This window comes from Clarias gariepinus, chromosome 1, assembly GCF_024256425.1.
Source record: "Clarias gariepinus isolate MV-2021 ecotype Netherlands chromosome 1, CGAR_prim_01v2, whole genome shotgun sequence".
Taxonomy (NCBI): Eukaryota; Metazoa; Chordata; class Actinopteri; order Siluriformes; family Clariidae; genus Clarias; species Clarias gariepinus.
In genome coordinates, this window is record NC_071100.1 from 25,578,174 (window position 1) to 25,591,275 (window position 13,102).

The 13,102-nt window shown below is 39.4% G+C and overlaps 1 protein-coding gene across 1 annotated transcript in view; it reads left to right on the plus strand.

Moving 5' to 3' along the window:
* Window positions 1-13,102, plus strand: part of dnah2 (dynein, axonemal, heavy chain 2) — a 153,301-nt gene that overhangs the window by 95,560 nt on the left and 44,639 nt on the right. Inside the window, exons 42-53 of the mRNA XM_053485050.1 lie at window positions 1,576-1,693; window positions 4,535-4,671; window positions 5,276-5,413; window positions 5,531-5,689; window positions 6,779-6,931; window positions 7,073-7,164; window positions 7,865-8,063; window positions 10,337-10,561; window positions 11,093-11,197; window positions 11,980-12,168; window positions 12,310-12,395; window positions 12,486-12,616. Coding sequence (XP_053341025.1) covers window positions 1,576-1,693; window positions 4,535-4,671; window positions 5,276-5,413; window positions 5,531-5,689; window positions 6,779-6,931; window positions 7,073-7,164; window positions 7,865-8,063; window positions 10,337-10,561; window positions 11,093-11,197; window positions 11,980-12,168; window positions 12,310-12,395; window positions 12,486-12,616 — 1,732 coding nt within the window. The remainder of the gene's footprint in view (window positions 1-1,575; window positions 1,694-4,534; window positions 4,672-5,275; window positions 5,414-5,530; window positions 5,690-6,778; window positions 6,932-7,072; window positions 7,165-7,864; window positions 8,064-10,336; window positions 10,562-11,092; window positions 11,198-11,979; window positions 12,169-12,309; window positions 12,396-12,485; window positions 12,617-13,102) is intronic.

Genomic DNA, 13,102 nt, shown 5'->3' on the forward strand with positions numbered 1-13,102 from the left:
AATAGGAGCTGTGAGAATAATCTACTATGAAAACTAACCTAATCTAGATTAGATTAACCTTTTGTTAAACGATTCAGTTGATTGAATCAATGGGTCAGTTTCGATTCAGACACAATTCAGTCTTGTCCATGGAAGTATAACAGCGACAAAATTCCCCAAAGCTAAATAGCATGTTGTTGAATTACATGACCTGAGGAAAAACTTAAGTCCCAATACAAATGTTTAAAGTGCAGTTTGATCTGAATGGGAAAAATCTTTATACTGTAGCATTTACAATGGTTTCTACAATTTATCATGATTTACTATTTCAAATGAAAATGTAACTCAAGCATTTAAAAGTCAATGCAAAAATATTGACCTTACTAAAATGCTATTAGGAAAAATTGTTAAAGTACAGTATTGCATTGTATTTTACCCTCACAAATTCAGGTTGACAAATTTCAAGTCTTGAAATTCAGGTCTTCACATGCAGACTTTTCAAATTATTTAGCTAAACTTTGAAACTTTAAGTGTGTCTAAAATAAATAAAAAAAATTAAAAATATATATACCACAGCTTTTTCAGAAAAAAAAAATGTTTGCGTCTTCTGCAAATACCGGCACAAGCAGAGTATTGCTGCTTCTTTTAAATTATATCCTCTTAAAAAACGTTACTGCTTTGTCAGAGACATGACATTTAAGCAATCAGCAATGCATAATGTCAGTGATTATTGGCTACTTTAGTAGTTTTGAAAAAAAACTGAAAAACCTGTATGAAATATTGCTGTTGCAACAAATCAGAAAGTAAACATTAGTGCTATTGAACTGAATCGAAAATCACAATGCCTGAAAAAATCATTTTAGCTGCGATTCACAGCTCTAATGCATGTACGTGATCTAGGAGAGAGAGAGAGAGAGAAAGAGAGAGAGAGAGAGCTTTCTTGTTTTTTACTTGCTGTCTACCTGAACATTGTGTTGTGGTGTGTGTCGAAGCTTTCATGGCTTCTGCTCCCTGTTTTATGGTGCATCTTGTTCTCTGCTCCCTCTGTGCCACAAAATGTGTGTGTATTTTTTTTTCTTTTCAGGTTCCCTCTTATGCTATCTATCTACAGTATCTTTCTATCTACAGTATCTATCTACTATATTTATCTATCTATACTGTACATCTATCTATCTGTACATCTGTCTATCTGCCTCATTTCTCCCTGTCTGTCTTCCCTGTGTTTTGTCTGACTCAACACCTTTTTCGTTTTACATAATCTATTTCAGGAAGCCGTCTCTGTCCCATCATTGAAATATCACCTCTTCCAGTTTCCTCATTATCTCTCCTCAGCATCTCCACATGCTCTGACACACACAAACATGCACTCACACGTGCACAAAAAAGCACACACACACGCAGGTGCACACACACTCCTCCACTGTCTTCAGTTCTACTCTTTAAAATCTCATTCCAGCAGCCACTCCCCGTCTGACATTTCAACTCAATTTCTTTCGCCATCCCTCATTTTTCCTGCACCTCATTCTAATTGACACCGGTTCACTTTTTTTTTCTCTTCTTCTTCGCTCTGACATTTTTTAACCTATGACTCCTCAGGAATATCCTCTGAACCCCAAAGCAGTGAGTCTCGGAGAACTCTATGGCGAGTACGACCTCTCCACCAATGAGTGGACCGACGGCGTTCTGTCCTCTCTTATGAGAGCTGCATGTGCAGGTATTACTGCAGAGGCTGAGCGCTGCCAGTAATTATTTCATTTATTTATCTGGTACCTATATAACCATTCTATGAGGCAGATTTAATAAAGGAGGGACATAATTACCAGATAAGATTAAGAAATGGGGTTAAAAAGTGAGGAGAATGTGAGTGTGAGCCTGATATATAAAATTGACTCTAATGAACGAATGGTAAGAAGGGAAAATGATCAGACTGGTGTGCTCATGTATCTACTGTTGAGTTGCCACTTTTTTAGGTACGTCTTCACTCAGGTCAACCTAGACTTTATGGCTATAGAATTATTGTCTTTATGCAATCTGTTAAAGTGTACGGTTTGTCTTGAAGTTTGTCCAAACTCTTGGAAATGGACTTTGTGGATGTTGCCCAACCCATCCAAGATTCTCTCTGTGATCAGCTACGAGATTAGGAAAACTGCATGTGTAAATATATATGTGTGTGTGTGTGTGTGTGTGTGTGTGTGTGTGTTCAGCATATGACTGCGTCATTAGCTCTTGAGATATCTTGAAATGAAGCTGACACGTGTGTGGGGGGGAGGGGGGGGAGGCTGAGGAAAACAACCTCACAATGGTGGTGTACATTCTGTTACCTTTAAGCTCAGCCTCACAACAGATTCACACACACACACACTCTCTCTCTCTCTCACACACACACACGCTCACGTGGTCACATACAAAAGAACAGCCTCTCACTGGCTGACTGGAGATGGCATTAGCTTGTTTCCGTCTCAGGGCCCAGAAGGTGCCTGACGACATCTCCCTTTTCTTGTTATGTCGACTCAGCATGACTCTGTCAACTCCACTAATTATGTTTTTCCTTTTCACTTTATCTGCCTCTCTGCAGTTCTTTACAGCGGCTACCGAACAGATGCTATCAACAGATGTCTCCCTTGTATTTATGACGTTAGTCTTATGTTGTTGTTTTTTTCTTATTTGAAGATAGACAGGGTCACGGGATGGTCGGGTTAAATGTCAAACTTGGCATTTTCTCGGAGCCGTGTCTCTACTTTTCTATTTCTGTTCTCTCCAAAATCTTTGCTTCGTGCTTGATTTTTTTTTAAATATAATTTTATAATTTAGTTTTATTTATTATTATTATTATTATTATTATAGTCTTAATTTATTTATATTTAATTATGTGTTTTATTTTATTTTATTTTTTGTCTATTTTTGTTGCCACTTTATTGTAATTTTTAGTGCTGTGAAGCACTTTGGTTCAACTTTGGTTGATGTAAAGTGCTATATAAATAAATGTTGATTTGATTTGATTTGTGAGCGGAAAAACGTGGGTCTCTGCTCTGCTTTCTTCCTTTTCCTCATTCCTGGCTTGTCTGTCTCTCATTCAGTCTGTTGCAGGATGGAGAGACCGCAGTATTCTGCGGTAGGGTGGTGTGTGTGCGTGCGTGTGTGTGTGTGTGTGTGTGTGAGCTGCATAGCTCAGCTCCTATGGGACTGTCAGTGCAAAAGAGATCCCCTTTCCCTGCCGCCTGTTTCTTTCTCTCGCTGTTGCAGCAAGCCTGCTACTGGTGATGAGTGACAAGATGTACCTCTCTTTTTTTCCTCTCTCTCTCTCTCTCTCTCTCTCTCTCTCAAACTCCATGTGGGCCCCTGTGGCTTGCTTATCTTTTCATCGTGGTGTCCCTCATGATTCAGTGTCTTTCCCTTTACTGCACACCCATCTCTCTGTCTCTGTCTCTCTGTCTTTCTGTCTCTCTCTCTCTCTCTCTCTCTGTTTCTGTCTTCTATAAGCATTAAATCAGACCTGTTCGTTCTCCAACAGGAGTTTGTGGTCAGTCCCAAGGCGGTGTCTCTGGAAGAGCTTTACGGTCACTTTGATCTCTCCCTCTGCGAGTGGACTGATGGCATTCTTTCCACGACCATGCGCCAAGCGTGCACAGGTTACCCTGCCAAGCTCTGGAGCTGAAACATTTCTTTGTTTTTTGACGCTTGCCAATTAGCCTCATGTTTGCTTACTGTATTTTCCTGCAATCTATCTATATTTTGCTCCATTTACATATTTTGTTTTTGTTCTGCTCACATCCCTCCCCACCGCCTCCATCCCCTACCCTCTCCAGCAGTTTTCCCTGAGTTTCTTTAGGGGATTTGTTTGCGTCTCGTTACCGTGCAGGTCTTGGTGTGGAGGAATTTTATGTTCAAGTGGTGTAATCAGGCATTGCAGTGCCTCCATATGTTTAGCATCTGTTGCTGTTCATCTCTGTTTGTTTATTTCCCCTCCTCGCTGCTTGGAGAAGGGAGATCATCCAAAGCAAAAATGACAGTTGCTTTAGCTGTGTGTGACAGGTTTGATGTTACATGCTTACCCAGTCAGTCAGTCTGCGTGTGAGTGTGTGTGTGTGTGTGTGTGTGTGTGTGTGTGTGTGTGTGTGTGTGAGTGTGTATGTGTGTTTGTGTGTGAGTGAGTGTGTGTGTGAGTGTGTGAGTGTGTGTGAGAGAGAGAGTCTTTGTGTGTATAAGACAGAAAGACCAGGCTGTGTTGTGGTTGTTGTTGTGGGGTTGTAAATGAGACACACATGCCTAGATGAAGGGAAAGGAAGAAAGCTAGAAAGCCTAACAGAACATAATCTACAAAAGGGCCGCAAGTTTGTGAGAAAAGAAATTAAAAGAGACAGAGAGAAAATTAAACATAGCAAGGCATGTTTACCGATCCATTTGTCTATATTTATGATAGTAAATGATAAAAACTGAGAAAAAGACAGCCCCAAACAGACAGACACACACACACACACACAGATTTAATGCACGTTATCTGTTGGCTTTGCTTCCTAACCGCCTCCCCCTGTCTCTCTCACGTCACCGAGCTCAGACGAGAAGCCGGACGAGAAATGGATCGTGTTTGACGGTCCAGTGGATACTTTGTGGATCGAAAGCATGAACTCGGTGATGGACGACAATAAAGTTCTCACGCTAATCAACGGAGAGAGAATTTCCATGCCTGAACAGGTATGAAATCACATCTCAGGCGTGTCGCATCTATCTCAGGCTTGTCAGAGAGTAACTCAGCCACCTTATATCAAAAGAAAAACTCCTTTGTCTTCCTTTGATATAAAAAAAAAGAGTCTTTTTCTTCCCCTCAGCTGAAACTTTTAAGTACTGGAGCAATACAAATTAAAAAGTAATTCGGGTTACTTTTACACTTTCATGAACATCTGGTATCTATGCGCAATTAGACTTACCCGAATGCATTGATTAGACGTAATCACAAATTCTTCCCACTGGAAAAGTAGACCCATGTCCATAAGAATAAATCATGCAAACTTAGAGCTTTGCACATGAGGGAATTCATGACATACCGTGCTTTAAGATTTACCGACTACCTATAATGAGATTCCCATTATGGACCATTTTCTGCCAGTATGTGGAGCATGTAAAAAATTATATTAGTCGTAGAAATGGTTCATACAATATGAATGTGCTAAAGATTAGCATAAAAGAGTTTCTAAATAAATGTTAAAAAATAACTAGTTGACCAAAAAAAGCTGGTTTCATTATTATTATGTGTGTGTGTGTGTGTCTGTGTGTGTGTGTGTGTGTGTCTGTACTGTAGGTGTCCCTGTTGTTTGAGGTGGAGGATCTGGCTGTGGCGTCTCCTGCGACAGTGTCCCGCTGCGGGATGGTGTATAATGATTACTCAGACCTTGGATGGCAGCCCTATGTTCAGTCGTGGCTCGACAAGCGGCAGAAGGTTAAAAAAGAAAAGATGCCATTATGCTATCCTCATTAGTTTGACTAAAAGCTATATGATGAGTGTCTTCGTCAGTGTGAGACACCCCGTGGTTTCTGTCTCTCGCTCTCTATATAGGTAGAGGTAGGACATCTGAAGCGCCTGTTTGCCACGTACATAGAAAAGACTATAAGCTTCAGGAAGACTCACTGTAAGGAGCTGGTACCGATCACTGAGCTGAACGGAGTCGTCTCTCTCTGCAGACTCTACGACTCCTTAGCGAGTCCTGAAAATGGGGTGAGATCATTTCTAGATCTAAAACAAGTGTATCAATTTAAACTAACCACAGAAAAAAAGAGAAAAGTGCTTCCGAGTGGCACGACGGGGAATAAGTTGGAAATTAAAATCACCGCCGTCCAGAGTCAGGAGTCCAAGGAAGTAAAATCGGTCATGCTCTCAGGGAACGGATGGTGGCATACTTCCTCTCCCCCTATCAATCACAGGGACACTTTTTAACCATGGGCCTCTGTGAGGTCATACACTAAGAAGTAAGAGGATGGAGCTTTTTCCCCTTTGTGTGTTATACTCAGTGTGAGGGATGTTACTTTTTAAAGTAACTAATTCCATTACAATGTATTATTACTAATTAAATTACTGTCGTTAAAAAGTAATCAGTTACATTACAGCGTTACTTTCTGATAAAAGTAACTAGTTCGAGTACTTTTCCATTGCAGAAAATGAAAGCTCCTTTGTGATTCCTCATGCATGTTGTTTTAGTCAGCGCCTTTATAATTATTCTACCATCATCACTCAGCCAAGTTTGGCCCATAATCTGTTAACTACTAATACACCTATCTCACCTAGCGGTATTGCGCGTTTGCCGTAAGTACGGTTCATCATGATTCACCGCGAGTTTTGGCGCTGTGTTTAGGTTTCCATCTTTCTGCGTCAAACCGCATAGATGAAATAGGGGTATAACAGCAGGGGGGCAGGTTATCTTGTAGGACGACTTTTATACACACAGAGATTAAAAAAAAAAAAAAAACTAAAATAAATGCAGTCAGTTAGTTTGACCTGCAATGGAGGTAGCATGTAATAGCTTTCACATTCCTCTGGTTGCTAGCTGTCATGTGATGTCCATTTGGCGGCCTGACAATCATTTATATTCCACGCTTTGTTGTAAGAATTATATCCAGGCGTATTTGTTTGGCTACATCCCAAGCCACACAATAGGGAACTGTGTTCAAGTGCAATCTTCCATAATGAGATGTTATGCAACAGAGGAAATCATCAGTAGTGATTGGATTTGAGTGTCATGAACCTAAAAAAAACAAATCACAAAGCATTAACAGTTTCAACATGTACAAGTTTTCTCTTCCCCTCCAGCTGAACCCAGATGACACAGAGAAGTACGGACGCATGATCGAGCTCTGGTTCGTCTTCAGCTTGATCTGGTCTGTTTGCGCGTCCGTGGATGAAGCTGGACGCAAGAAGATGGACAGCTTCCTAAGAGAGATGGACGGCACTTTTCCAAATAAGGTGTTATTTTACAGTACATACTGTAAGCTCAAACCATACAAAGCGTTTTTCTTAAAAGTAAAAAAAAAACACTAAAAAGTAAAAGCACTGTTAATATACTCACTGCTAAATCATACTGTATTTTATCAATATCTTGGTCAGGAAACCATCTATGAATACTATGTTGACACTAAGAACAAAACCTGGTCATCATTTGAGGACAAGCTGCCGAAAGGCTGGCGTTATAACTCCAAGTAAGTGTCTGTATGACCTTGTGTTTCTCTGCGTTTCCAAACCCACGAGGTGTTGCCACCTGCACACCTCCTCAATGGCTACCTGCCCAGGCTTATGACTCATCTACTCTATTCATATACTGGGTTTCTTAATTACTTGATCTCTTTCTCTCTCTCTCTCTCTCTCTCTCTCTCTCTCTCTCTCTCTATCTCTCTCTCTCATTCTCGTATTCTGCCTTTTATGTCTTTCATCACCCTCTGTCCTTTTGCCTCTCCATTCTGTGTTCCATACCTTGCCCACTGCTAGTTCTAATATCTGCTTGTTCTTTCTAACTTATTATATATTTCAATTTTCAACCCCTCAACAATCTGAAGGTTTTCACCTCCATTGCCTGATTCTTCTTTTTCTGTACTCACACCTTACACTTTTTTCCTTGCACCACCTCTGCTCCTTCCTCACATTATTTCTCTCCCTCTGTTTCTTTGATACCTCTGTACTCTTTCCTTTACTTTTCTGCTCATGTTTTTTTATATATATTTTTAGGATTTCTGCTTCTCTTATACTAAGTTTTCCAACTTTCGTCTCTCTCTTTCTGTTCTGTTCCATCTTTCTCTGTCTAAGGCAGGACTTTCATAAGGAAAAATTTAGCAAGAACCAACCTGACAATTACCTCACCCCAGATCTTTCTCTCTCTGTCTCTCTGTCTCTGTCTCTCTGCAGTGCTCCATTCTATAAGATCATGGTTCCTACTGTGGACACAGTGCGATACAATTTCCTAGTGAATGCTCTCATTTGTGGCCAGTACCCAGTGTTGCTGACAGGTCCTGTGGGAACAGGGAAGACCTCAGTGGCCCAGAGTGTTCTTCAAGGCCTGGATCTGTCCAAATGGACCATGCTTACAATCAATATGTCCTCTCAGGTACCCCACCATTCTTCGAAATCCACTTAATTATTTCTCCATCTATTCCTCCTGAAAACACATCAGCCCTACAGCAGTGATATGATAAAGGTAGCTATTTGTTGAAACGTCTTTTACCATGAGACCTACATTTTCCTGCGTGCTGCTGTTTGTCCTTGTTTCAGACAGTCCTCAGATCTTAACTTTCTATGTCATCTCACCTCAGAGCCTGGTCTGCGCTTTAAAAAGATAGTGGATGTCAAATTGCGCTGTGTCTATTCTCCTTGTCCTCCTCTCCTCCAGCTGCAATTAGCTGACTCAGCTGCTATTCGTTACAGCTCAGCCTGAAGGCAGCACTTGTGGCAGCTTTTATCCAGGAAGCACAATCTATAGTCGCAGCCCTCTTTCTCTATTTGAGTCATCATCATCAATTGTTATTATTATCATTATTATATATCCGTCCAATCTCAGCTTACTGTTGCTCAGGCTCTGTGCAAGAGTGGTAGTGGGGTATAAATGGGCTAGCAGTGCTGTCTTTCAAAAATACAAAGGCATCAATGACAGGGTTATTTGGCCGCTCGTATCATATTACTTGTGTGTTTTAATAAATGTCTTATGGTGGATTGTTTTAGACTTTTGTGGAGCCATGTGCGACAACCAATGATTCAAAATAAATAAATACACAGAATAATATGAATAAGTGAGCCTGGAGGCTGTTTTTCTTTTTCACCTAGAGCTTTCTCTTAGCAGTGACAGTCATGTTACATAATTATGCAGCGTAAAAATCCATTACATTTCATCTGCAGTAATGAAATGAGAGCTCATGATATAATACATTGTGCAGCCTCAATAATTTCATTGTCAAGCTACTGATTCTTCTTTTTATTATTATTATTATTAATGATATGATTATTCAAATATTGATATGATTATAGCTCTGTCATCTGATATCATGACCATCCACCACTTCCTCTTTGTGTTTCTCTTCTGCTGTGTCTTTCTTATGACCACCAAATCTTTTCAGAATCTTGAGCTTGTTTGAATCATAGCTTAAGGGGGCCGTCACACTTCGATGTGATGAAGACCATAATGTTCCCACAGAGTCCGAAAAACTTTAAAGAAAGTAGCCAGAACATGGTCGAAATGGAAAAATGTGCACTTATCAAGTTCATTAAGTTTATCAAGTTCATACTACTTCCTAGCCATGTCCCTGTTAGGTTCTCAATACGTCTGCCAGGTTGTCACTAATTTTCTATCAATCACATAATCACCAGGAGACCGAACTTATTATTTATTACGATGTCTAATCAGATCGCACCACGCTTTTACTGTACCAGGTTCTTACAGTATTACACCCTTACAACGTCATTTCCTTCCAGCAGGTACCTAGTAGTGATGGGTCGTACATGAACGATTCGTTGTTTTTGAACGAGTCTTTAACGTGACTCAGAAGAACGAAGCGTCTCAGGGAGAGTGATTCGTTCATTTTCTCCTGGGCGCGCATGCGCAAAGCATCGCAAAATCTCAGATGTACAGGAAAAAGAATTGGGTAGTCACCTTTAAGTCTTCTGGTCCGAATCGCTTGTTCTTTTGTCATGTGACTACCATAGACGCTATGCAGTGCAGTACACAGGAAAGAGAATTGAGCAATTCTTCTCATGAGTCTTCTAGTCCGCGTTGTTCGTTCTTTTGAATCTTTTGCTCTGCATAGCATATGAGAGATGAGCTACTCATTCTGTTTATTATAATATGTTAATATGCGCTGTAATATTTTAACTACTGGAACTATAGCCAAAATTTGTGTATGTAGACGTGTTGAAATGTTACATTTTATTTTATTTCTGTTTAAAAGAAAAAAATTAACTAAATGATTTAAAAAAAGATTTTGGTAAACGAGACTCAAAGAACCGAGTCACTAAAATGATCCAAACTTCCCATCACTAGTACCTAGAATAAACCCCATTACACATGAAGTGCTTTTCACCATGTATGAGAAATTTGATCCAGTAGTTATATTAAATTATGTATATAAACACTCTGAGCGCGACACAAGCTCAAGAAGAACTTAATATGAGCTTAATGCAGTTTTCTACAACATGGCAAGGAAATAGTTCTTCATGCGTCCTGCTTTACTTCCTCCCTGGGTTTTTATATGTCCAAAAAAAGCTTGGTTGTCCAAAGAGACAATACTATGTCCTTACTAGTTTCTACTGCATTCACACAATTTTTTTGCAGATATAGCGGGAACGTGGCTCAGTGTGACGGGATTAACTCTTTGTATGTCTGTCTATTAGACCACCTCGAACAATGTCCAGGCAATCATAGAGACTCGAGTGGAGAAACGCACGAAAGGTGTGTATGTACCTGTTGGAGGGAAGAAGATGGCGGTTTTCCTGGATGATCTAAACATGCCAGCAGTGGACGACTTTGGTTCTCAGCCCCCTCTGGAGCTTCTCCGACTTTGGATTGACTATGGCTTCTGGTACGACAGGCAGAAACAAACGCAAAAGTGTGTTAAGGTAAGAGAGCAGGGAGTGATGCTGCGTAGTGGGATAGAAGGCAGAGAAAGATGTTTTTATTATTTATTTTTATTTGGTAGCTCCCAAAGCATTTTTCATTTCTTCCGAATCATAATCAAAAAAGTTGTCTCACAACGTTTTGATGCAAATCAATTTTGAAAAATGTCTGCTGTTTAATTATTCTCACTGCTGTATTGCTAGACACACAAAAGACAATAAGTTATGGCTAAAACACTAATTGTAAAAACAATTTTAAAAAAAATTTAAAACATATTTTTCCCTTAAAAATATTTAATTTCCACCTATTTTGCAAGGAGATGCAAAATACAGATTTTTATCAATACTACAGCTAAAAGGTGAAACCTTTTAACAAAGATTGTGAAATTACAGTTCAGGGAGTTGTTGTTTATTTGGTTTACGTTGGTAGGAAGCTGATAATTAAGGAAGCTGGAAAATATCATCTGGCTGGGGTGTTTAAAGACAGCGTATCCATTCTGACTCCATCTGCTCTCTTTTGTTCCTCTGTTTAAGGACATGTTCCTGCTTTCCTCCATGGGGCCTCCTGGTGGAGGGAGGACTCGCATTTCAGGCCGCCTGCAGAGCCGCTTCAGTCTGATCAACATGACATTCCCGGCGGTGCGTGAGCTTCTACATGAAACTCCACACTAATGCCTTTGATTTAATATATAACAGAAAAAGTCCTAATTAACTTGTTCTTGCCCATCTAAAACAGGGGCAGTCTGAAAACATGAAAAGGGTTACCGTGTGACATATGTGTTGTGAATTAAGCCTGTGTGTGTCCGCATCCTGGCTGTTGATATGTTGATATTATATTTTGCTCATTATCATTCTCAGTGTCTCTGGCTCTGGTAGAATTGCAATAAAAATGATGATAATGATAAGAGTAGGAACACTGGAGGCTGCTTGATTTGGCAGAATGCTTAAAAAGACTCCTGACCGACTGATTGCTGCTCAGCTCATGCAATCTGAAAGCCCACTCAACTACAACACGCACACACATAACCATCCCGTTTAACATTTATGCTCATCTAACATTTTCTAATTCGTCCCTCTGCCTTACCATATGCTGTTATCTGTATCATTTAGCTTGTTTCCAACATTACTTCATTTTCTTTTCTGTTATTTCAATACTTTATATATATATATATATATATATATATATATATATATATATATATATATATATATAAATATAATACTTAATATTTTCTATTCCCTCATCTTATGTATCCTTTTTCGATCTCTTTCCCGCTACCCATCATTCTCTCTTACTCTCTCATACTGTATGTCTCTACCACTCTCTGTTTATTTTTTTAATGTGTTATTTTCATTTTGTTCTTTTGCTTCCTTTTTATGTGTCTCACCGATCTCCACCACCCTCTTTTCACTGCCTCTAGGACTCTCAGATCAAGCGTATCTATGGAACAATGATAAAACAGAAGCTACAGGAGTTTGAAGAAGAGCTGAAGCCCATAGGAAATGTTCTAACTCAGGCTACTCTGGAGTTGTACTACGCCATCACTGCACGCTTCTTACCCACTCCTGCTAAAATACACTACCTCTTCAACCTCAGAGACATCTCCAAGGTGAAATATGAATTACTTTATAAGCATGCATAGATTTCAGAAATCAGGTTAGCTGCTTGGGAGGTTATCATATTTATTTCTTTTTATGTGTTTAGTGTTATTTTAATATGTCATCCTAATGTTCTCATTTTCTCTTTGCAGGTTTTCCAAGGCCTACTTCGAGCTCATAGGGACTTTCATGACACCAAACAGAGCATCACGCGCCTTTGGATACATGAGTGCTTTAGGTAATTATGTCAAAAATGTGTAAACACATGTATGTACTTGCAGCTATACATGTCAGCTTTCAGTTGATTACTTATTGTGTCTGTGCAAAGGGTGTTTTCAGATCGGCTGGTGGATCAAGCAGACATGGAAGCATTTGTTGGGCTGTTGACTGAGAAATTGGGCTCCTTGTTCGATCTCACTTACCACAACATCTGTCCCAACAAAGAACCACCTATATTTGGTAAGCTCTATTCAAGAGTTTACAAATGGGTAAAAGCATAAACAAATGTCTTTTAAATGTCTTTAAAGCTGGGGTGAAATCAAGTTCAAACTTAAATTAAACTGAACTTATGTTCAAACTTCCAAAAACACGTTGTTCAGAATTTGAGCTTGGTACATTGTGAAAATATCTTCGTCCAAGGAGCTCATTAATATGTGTGATGTTACTTCTGTAGTTACCTCATGTTTTTGATGTAACATTACGATAGCATTGTAGAATTAACACCAGGTTGCTAAAATGTTTATAGCCACTGGCATCATGAAGAAAAAATCTGTTTTTGTAATATTTCAATTTAAGTGACATAATTGCCATCTGCTACCTTTAAGCTCTACATAATTACCAAATTGCTTTCTAACCATTATTGTACCTGTTATGAAAAAATCACAAGTTTAAGCAAGATTTTGTAATATATATATATATATAAATCCTCTCGCTGTAGCTGGCATC